Source organism: Phalangium opilio, unplaced genomic scaffold, assembly GCF_054372755.1.
Source record: "Phalangium opilio isolate 3A_F unplaced genomic scaffold, DU_Popi_V2 ptg000240l_1, whole genome shotgun sequence".
Classification (NCBI taxonomy): domain Eukaryota; kingdom Metazoa; phylum Arthropoda; class Arachnida; order Opiliones; family Phalangiidae; genus Phalangium; species Phalangium opilio.
The window spans coordinates 781,999-790,763 of record NW_028324224.1 but is presented as its reverse complement, the minus strand read 5'-3'; the positions used below and the strand labels follow the sequence as shown (position 1 = coordinate 790,763).

At 37.8% G+C, this 8,765-nt stretch overlaps 1 protein-coding gene across 2 annotated transcripts; it reads right to left on the bottom strand.

Moving 5' to 3' along the window:
• Positions 1–222: 222 nt before the first annotated feature.
• Positions 223–8,550, bottom strand: LOC149612620 (uncharacterized). Of its 2 annotated transcripts, none has more exons than XM_089858405.1 (4): positions 2,612–8,550; positions 2,323–2,535; positions 2,109–2,258; positions 223–2,031 (listed from the first exon to the last, which is right to left on the bottom strand). In XM_089858405.1, the coding sequence occupies exon 1, from the start codon at positions 8,274–8,276 to the stop codon at positions 3,117–3,119; it is 5,160 nt and encodes a 1,719-aa protein (XP_089714531.1). In that variant the 5' UTR covers positions 8,277–8,550; the 3' UTR covers positions 223–2,031; positions 2,109–2,258; positions 2,323–2,535; positions 2,612–3,116. The 2 variants fall into 2 exon arrangements, with proteins under 2 accessions (XP_089714531.1, XP_089714532.1); XM_089858406.1 differs by having other exon boundaries at positions 2,109–2,219.
• Positions 8,551–8,765: the final 215 nt, after the last annotated feature.

Genomic DNA, 8,765 nt, shown 5'->3' with positions numbered 1-8,765 from the left:
ATTCTTTGCAAGTGCAGGAATTCAATTTTAAAATAGTCACTTAATTACCCCTATATTATAAAACTTATCGACTTCATACATGTATATTATCATCATTATTTGTCTTAAATTACCTTCGACGGCTGAACGAGGTTCATCTTACATAATATAGGGACGATGTCATATATTTTAACGTTCACTTTATTTACTTTTCATTTAATTCAAGATATAACATTTTGAAAGTACATTAGGCTCAGAAGACGGCATTTATAATATTATATTAGGCTCAAAAGACAGTTTTTATAACACTTCAACAATACTTCAATATATAAAAAGAAATAAATAACATAATACATTAAACTGTACAGTAAAAGTTAGATATAACCCAATTAAAACCATAAAACCCACAATACATATGGGAACAAAAGGTTATTGAAAAACCATTAACAGAACAGTATTTATAATACAACGTTTCTATCTATATACAACATTGAATAGTTATTTAACATTATATATTGGAACCTTCAGTATAATTTAACATTAAGCAAATTCGAACCATAAAAACCCACAGCGCATATGGGAAAAAAGGTTCTGGGAAAACCCATTTGGGAAAAAACCATAATCACAGTTGAATTATTAATATTGAAACACTTATTTTTAAATTGTTAGTAGATTTTTCACACTAACGTCTGAGCTATCCACGAATAAATTTATTAATAGCATTATCGAACGCTGCAATGGATGTCAAATATTCATGTCATAATACAAGCTAATTCGAGCCATAAAAACCCACAGCGCATGTGGGAAAAAAGGCTCTGGGAAAACCCATTTGGGAAAAAACCATAATCACAGTTGAATTATTAATATTGAAACACTTATTTTTAAATTTTTAGTTGATTTTTCACTCTAACGTCTGAGCTATCCACGAATAAATTTATTAATAGCATTATCGAACGCTGCAATGGATGTCAAATATTCATGTCATAATACAAGCTAATTCGAGCCATAAAAACCCACAGCGCATGTGGGAAAAAAGGCTCTGGGAAAACCCATTTGGGAAAAAACCATAATCACAGTTGAATTATTAATATTAAAACACTTATTTTTAAATTGATAGTTGATTTTTCACTCTAACGTCTGAGCTATCCACGAATAAATTTATTAATAGCATTATCGAACGCTGCAATGGATGTCAAATATTCATGTCCTAATACAAGCTAATTCGAGCCATAAAAACCCACAGCGCATGTGGGAAAAAGGGCTCTGGGAAAACCCATTTGGGAAAAAACCATAATCACAGTTGAATTATTAATATTAAAACACTTATTTTTATATTGTGAGTTGATTTTGCACTCTGACGTCTGAGCTATCCACGAATAAATTTATTAATAGCATTATCGAACGATGCAATGGATGTCAAATATTCGTGTCATAATACAAGCTAATTCGAGCCATAAAAACCCACAGCGCATGTGGGAAAAAAGGCTCTGGGAAAACCCATTTGAGAAAAAACCACAATCAAATTAGGACTATTAATATTAAAAACTTCTTCAGACTGTTTAAGGATGAATGTTTGGTGGATAGCGTCCGAAAGAAAGCAATAACCTAGTAGATGAGGCGTAGTTCATAAAGTTTCGTTTTTTCGAAACTATTACATAAGTGTATTGGCGCTGTACGTTTCAGATAACAAAGACCAAGACGACTCCAGTTCCACAAAATAGGAAAACTCTGCCTCTTGGCGTTAAGTTTTTCTCCTTTCTGTATTTCCACTGCTAGACCGCTATGCAGCCCGCCCTTGTATTGCTCTACTTGCTGCTCCCATAACATTGAACGTGCTAGAACTATAGTTCTAGTCGATAAATTGCGGCGCAGTCCAACTTCCGCTTTGAGCGTTGGCCAACGTTTGAGGACGCTGCAGTGTTACCAACGGCAGATAACGCCGCCAGGAACATTTTCAAAATCACCTCGGCCGCGTTTTGCCGAAAAAAGGGGATTTTCGACTAGGACTGTTGAATTGTCGCCGATTATTAAGCCATTTCCGCTTCGCCATACCTAAAACATTTTTAAAGTACGCTATACAAAATTGCTCCATTCTTCACCAAACCTATGAAACTTGGTGCAACACTTACACTTTGTTCAGTGGTTCGCCTTTACATGAACCCACAGTTGCCGCTCCAGATCTCAGTCATCTGACGCAACCATTTTAACGATTTCAGAGTTGTATTTCACCTTTATTAAGCCTAAGGATAAGCCTTGAGATATATTTGCCGACGTATTTTCTGAAGAACCACAATAAATCACCTCAACGATTATCCCCATTAACTAATTATCACTATTACATACCTTGTTTACAATTTCGTTGACCTTGTCCTCCATGGTTACCCATGAACTAAACCAATGCTGTAGGGTTACTCATGAATCATTCCAATCCTCTAGGGCATTCATGAACTACGCATATCCTCTAGGGCATTCATGAACTACGCATATCCTCTAGGGCATTCATGAACTACGCATATCCTCTAGGCTACTCATGAACTACGCCAATCCTCCAGGTTACTCATAAAATATACCATATTTTTAAATGGATTAATACCAAACTTATATGACCGTCAATTACAATAATGATACTTACCATTTTTTTTTTCAAATCTTGAAGTCAGATGTGGGTTCTTTAGTCAAGGATCCCAAGCCTTGTGTGGGTCTCTTAGTCAAGGATCCCAAGCCTTAAGTGGGTCTCTTAGTACAGGATCCCAAGCCTTATTTTAGGTTTCTTAGTACAGGATCCCAAGCCTAATTTTAGGTTTCTTAGTACAGGATCCCAAGCCTAATTTTAGGTTTCTTAGTACAGGATCCCAAGCCATATGTGGGTTTCTTAGCCAAGGATCCCAAGCCTATTTCTCGTAGTTTATACCCTTAAAGCAACATGCGGCTCCATTGGCGCCCCTACCATGATGCCTAACCTTGTATATATACATAATAATTTTACCTTGCCGTAGGTAGGTAACAATGAGACTTAATGCATTAGGGAGGATCTGAAAATTATCCTAACAAGCTAAACCCAATGTACAATAGAAAGGTCGTCAATAAGGGGCGCACTGGAGCTCCACCTTGCTTTAAATAAATTTTTCCATTTCAAACTATGTTCTTTTAAAAATGCAAATACCCTTGTGGTAAGAATAATAAGACTCTCTATAACATGCATCGTATCGGTCTCGAAAAAGTTGGTTACCAAATGCCAAATCTAATTGACAATGATAGTCAGTCGAATACTTTTGTTCTAGACCCGGCAAAAGAGATATTCCATGTGAATCAAAGAACATTCTCAGTGCCGTTTGGCTCTTTAAAAAGTTAATATTGAAATCTCCAACCACAACTGTTGGAATAGACGAATCATATTTCATGTCAAACAAAGGGTTAAAGTCCTCAAACACAGTTCTCAAACTTCCTAAGGGAGATTTGTACAACAATACCACAGATATAAGTTCTCCTTCTATGTAAACATCTAACCAGCAACGTTCCACGTGAGAATTTCTAACAGGAATGTCGCTTCGTAAAACTCTAGTATCTATCTCTTTAACTTCGTTTTCAGGCGTGTCTCTTAAATATATGGACGAACCAAAAGCAACTCTGCGTGCCGTACTTGGCAAGTAAATACCACCTACTTCCTTAAAAGATGGCACTCTAAAATCGTCCGTCTCTTTTTTCCACGTTTCAACAAAACATAACATTTGACTTTTTATTATTACATTGTCTGCTAAAACATCATCTAAATGAGCATTTAAAGACTGCACGTTATGAACATAAATGTAAAGGGGATCATGCAAGAAAGGTAGTTCGATGCTTTTTGTGTCTCGCAACCTCTTAAGTTCCAATTCTACTAGGTTGTTTTTGGGTGAATTAGGAACTTTAAATTTTCCATCAATATATAAACCGGAAGCGGTTTTCGCTCTACTACAAGCCACATATAAATGCGCTCTTTCAATTTTTTTTGTAGCCTTACAATGAACCACTACCGAGGAGTAAGTATCACCCTGACTTTTATGTATCGTAATGGCCTCAGAAACAACCAAAGGCAATTGTTTCCTAGAAACTGAGGCATTATTTTGTCTCCATTTTCTATTAAACGACTTGATGACCTTTTCAACAGGCGTCCACGAAGCGTTAATATCACTATTCAAATATAAACCATGACATTTTTGCCTCAACATTTTCCCAACTTTGGGATCGTCAAACTCCATCCATACCCTGAACGGGATTTTATCCCCGACCCTATTTGTGCCGTACTCTATCTTTCTTAACCAACCTGTCGCGCCATTAGTTAGTCCGTCAGAGGTGTCAACATTGTTGGTCATCATATATCTCGCGCCACACGCAAGAGTCAATTGTTTGGACAGACCATACGTATCAGACGTTGCTAACTTTTCAACTTGGGAAAGTATGTTATTTTTAACTTCACTACTAAGATCACCATTGACAACATCTACTGAAACCGAAACAGCCTTTTCCGTATTCATGTTTAAAAGCTTATTTTGATTGAATTGGTTTACTTCCGCGTTAGTGGCGAAAAGATGTATCGCTTCTTTTGGGGGTACACGCTCAGGCGTTACCTCCAGACTACTAAAGAAATCAATATCATTTTGAGTCATACTTCCCACAGCCATTCTATTTAAAGCTTCAGCAAATATTTTATCATCTCTCTGTCTCATAATTTCCTCAAGTTCGGCAAATTCAAATTGCTCCCATATTGGGTTACCAATTAACGACGCGTAAGGATTATCTTTCTCACTTTGACCTTGAAATGCGAAACTATCGCAAACTGGTCTCAATTGGTTAAAGTCTCCAACTAGAACGACAGACACACCACCAAAATAATCAGGACAACCCATAATCTCTTGTAACCTAGCGTTTACCCGATTAAACACTTTCGCTCCAACCATTGAAATTTCGTCAATTATTACTAGTTTTACTTGACCATAGAGTAACCTGCATTTATGAAGTGTTTCACTTTCCAATCTCGATATATTTCCACCAAATTGGCTAACGGGTAAACTAAAAGTACTGTGCAAAGTTGCCCCACCTATGTTAAAGGCAGCCTTGCCAGTAGGTGCGCAACGGATTACTTTCGCTTGCGATGGATTACTCCCAGGTTGTTTGTTGTAAAACCTTGACACAGATTCAAATATAGCACTAATCAAAAGACTTTTCCCCACACCAGCGCCCCCTGTAACAAAGAGGCGCAACGGAGTTTCTTTGCTTTTTACATGATACAAAACATGGTAATATATCTCTCTTTGTTTTGAATTCAATTTTCTAAGAAGGGCGTTGTACTCAGAGTCATTAATTAAGGTAATTGACGGAGCAACAGTATTTTCGGCATTGCCATCAATAATTTCTCTATTAATATTTCCTACAGGTTCTTGAACCGTATTAATTAAAAAATCGGAATCATCTATAGCTAAAGATCTATCAACTTCATTTCTATGTTCTAATTCAGGCTGGATATTAGTAACATCCACTTGAATTTCTCCATTTTCAAAATCAGCTACAGCCTGTTCTACGGCTTCTTCGTCAATTTCATTGTGAAATTCTTTCCTAACTTCATTAATAGTTTCGCGACAAAGCTCATATTCTGATTTCATATCCTTTGTCAAAATATCATTACTTTCATCGCGCCAAGGCTTAAACAACATTAATTGTTCACGATAAAAGTTATCGGGATCTTTTTCTAAATTGAATCTTCTGTACCTAATAATTTTAGCACGGCCACGTTTCCTAATAAACCCTGATTCATCTTTAAGTTTCAGCCATTTACCACAAGCTTCAACTTCATTGCTCTCTCCCTCATCAACATGATCGTGGGCGGCTTTAGTCACTCTACGGGCTTTGGAATATTCGTACCAGGCACCAAATTGAGCTAACGTTATTGCCTCTAGTTCCTCTGGCCTTTGAACATAATGTTCTAGCATCCCAGAGGCAAAAACATTATTACTGTCTGCTGGTAGTTCTTCAAGTTCAGATTGACTCTTAAGAATGTGTACACGATTTTCCGGGGCATTGGTGTTTATAAAAACACAGGCGCGACTGCACCTGGACACAGGAATTTGTAAACCACAGTAAGCCGCTTCCTGAGCGCTTACCTCGTGGGCATTCAAGAACTGATTAGCAATTAGTTTCAACTTCTGTTTTACTGAAAATTTATCATTTTTTGCCTGTTTAGAAGCTTCGCGCAGAAGCAAAGACATCCCTCTTTGAGACTTTCCTATATATGATACAATATACATAACCAGTGCGTAAGCATCAAGAACGAATTGAATGTCCATATTCGCCTGCCAAAGACGCAAAGCGCACGGATTGTAAGGATTAACTCTAGTATCTTTAGGGTGTCTTTTCAACAAAACTGTTTTCCTTTTGAGGTCATAAGTAACGGCAGAAATATATTCCACTTCTGACCAACCCAACTTAGCTAGCAACTCCTCAAAACTATCTACCCAAAACTCTTTTTCTTTCGATTGCAACATCTCATACAATCTCTTTGACCTTGCCTTACATCTGAGTTCTTCCTGTACGCTACCAAGCTCTCTTAAACTAGGGTCGTAAATTATGGTTCTGGGCATAGGTGGAAACGGGATTCCAAAACGACAAACTGAATTATTATCGACTTTCTTTCTACAAGTCGTTGTGTGTTTGTGAATTTGTAATCGTGTTAACAAATCTAAATGTTCGTCATTGTGCTCAGCAGCACAAGAAATAACATTATCAATAAATTCCTCTACTTCCTTAACATTTGAGAGATCATTTTTAAGTTTTGGAGCATCTTTTATCCAAATCAAACCATGTTGGTGGGGCGAACCTCTTTGCTGTATTTCAACTCTAAAATAATAGTCTTCTATAACGCCAAGAGGACCTAATTTCTGTAACGCCTTAAGCAAAGCCCGAAAACGGTGGTCAAAATATCTAGCGCAAGTAACAGGATCATCCTGAATCAATTTTGCCCTTTCCGAAAAACTTAAATTATTAATATCATCGTTAGGTAAACTCTCCTGCCCAGAGGTTAGTCTCAAAATATTCAGTAGCTCAGGCCATTTACTTTCGGCAGCCGAAAACGTTATGAAAAAGGTAGCCGTACCAAGCTGTCTAATCATACCCATCAATTCCTTTTGTCTGTGTTGCCAATAAGAAGGCGAGCTCTGTAGTCTTTCTAAAACCCTAAAACCATCATCCTGCTTAATTAAAGCATCAAGAGAACCTGCAGAGGCTAAAAGTCCAGCAGTATAATTCGACCCATCTGTTCTTTTAGTTTTCCTCATGCAAACCTGTATAGATTGACTAACTTTCAAGGTTTCCAATTTGACAAAAGAGTAAAACAATTTCGAAGGATTTTTAGCACAGCGCCTATCAATATTACGAAGCTCCCATTTAAAAATATCACCAAAACTTCCCTTAACCTTAAGGTTCATTTTTTGACCCACGTAAATGCTCGGGAATGACAATTCTTCCGCATCCTCGTCAAAGAGTAAAGACATTGGGGTTTGACCTTCACCAGGAGCAAACTTAACATGCATGGTATTACTTGGCAAGAAATTACTTAAAGAAACTAATAATGTGTCTTGATTCCCAACTGTTAACGAACTACTTTCGTTGGGTTCATTCCACATATCATCGCTATCATTCTCTGCGTTTATTGGCGCTACTGGATTATCTCCTGATACATCAACTTGATTTACCTGACGGTCATTTTCGTCAACAATAAATTCAAGTTCTTCAGGAATGGGGTCTAATATGTCACTCTTAACCGTAATTCCATGTTTAACATACAAAGGCGTTTTTACCAGAACGTTCAGGGCCTCTAAAATGACTTTGGGTCTCACAGTTTCGTACAAATAGGGTGTGTTATACTGCATTCTTCTCATAAACTCAATTTGAATAGTATCCGTGTCTCGAGGTAACCTGGGTAAAACCGAGGCGGTGGACTCTACATTTATAGGGACGTTAACCACATTTCCTTTAATACCACGTTGTTGGTCACACCCTAACCTTCGTATTTGCATGAATGGTATTCGTGGTGATATCATTCTTTCTTCTAAATTACTTATGTTACTTAATTGCGCAGGTATTTCAGGAAACACAAATCCATTTTCCCTTGAAAATTTTGGAATTTGCTTTCTCTTAACGCTTTTATTACAAGTACTACACAAAAATATTTCATCATTCAACTCTCTTTGTTCAATACCGGGGACTGACAAAAAATCTATGGACTTTACAATGGTGCCAGATGACTTAAAAAAAGATTTGAACATCCTTCACACGGCCACGTTGGGCCATCTTTTATGCTATCAAAATAGGTCTGCTCTATAAGCGAGGGGTTTGCTCGCCTATCTGCGGCTGAAGATCTTTTTCTAGCACGTTCAACATCTCTATACTCGGGATCTTGGCGTTTAGCCGCCATACCTGTCTGGTTTCTAGCACGTTCAACATCTCTATACTCGGGATCTTGGCGTTTAGCCGCCATACCCGTCTGGTTTCTAGCACGTTCAACATCTCTAAACTCGGGATCTTGGCGTTTAGCAGCCTTACAAGCCTGGTTTCTAGCACGTTCATCATCTCTAAACTCGGGATCTTGGCGTTTAGCAGCCTTACAAGCCTGGTTTCTAGCACGTTCATCATCTCTAAACTCGGGATCTTGGCGTTTAGCAGCCTTACAAGCCTGGTTTCTAGCACGTTCAACATCTCTAAACTCGGTATCTTGGCGTTTAGCCGACTTATACAATTGGTTTCTGACACGTTCT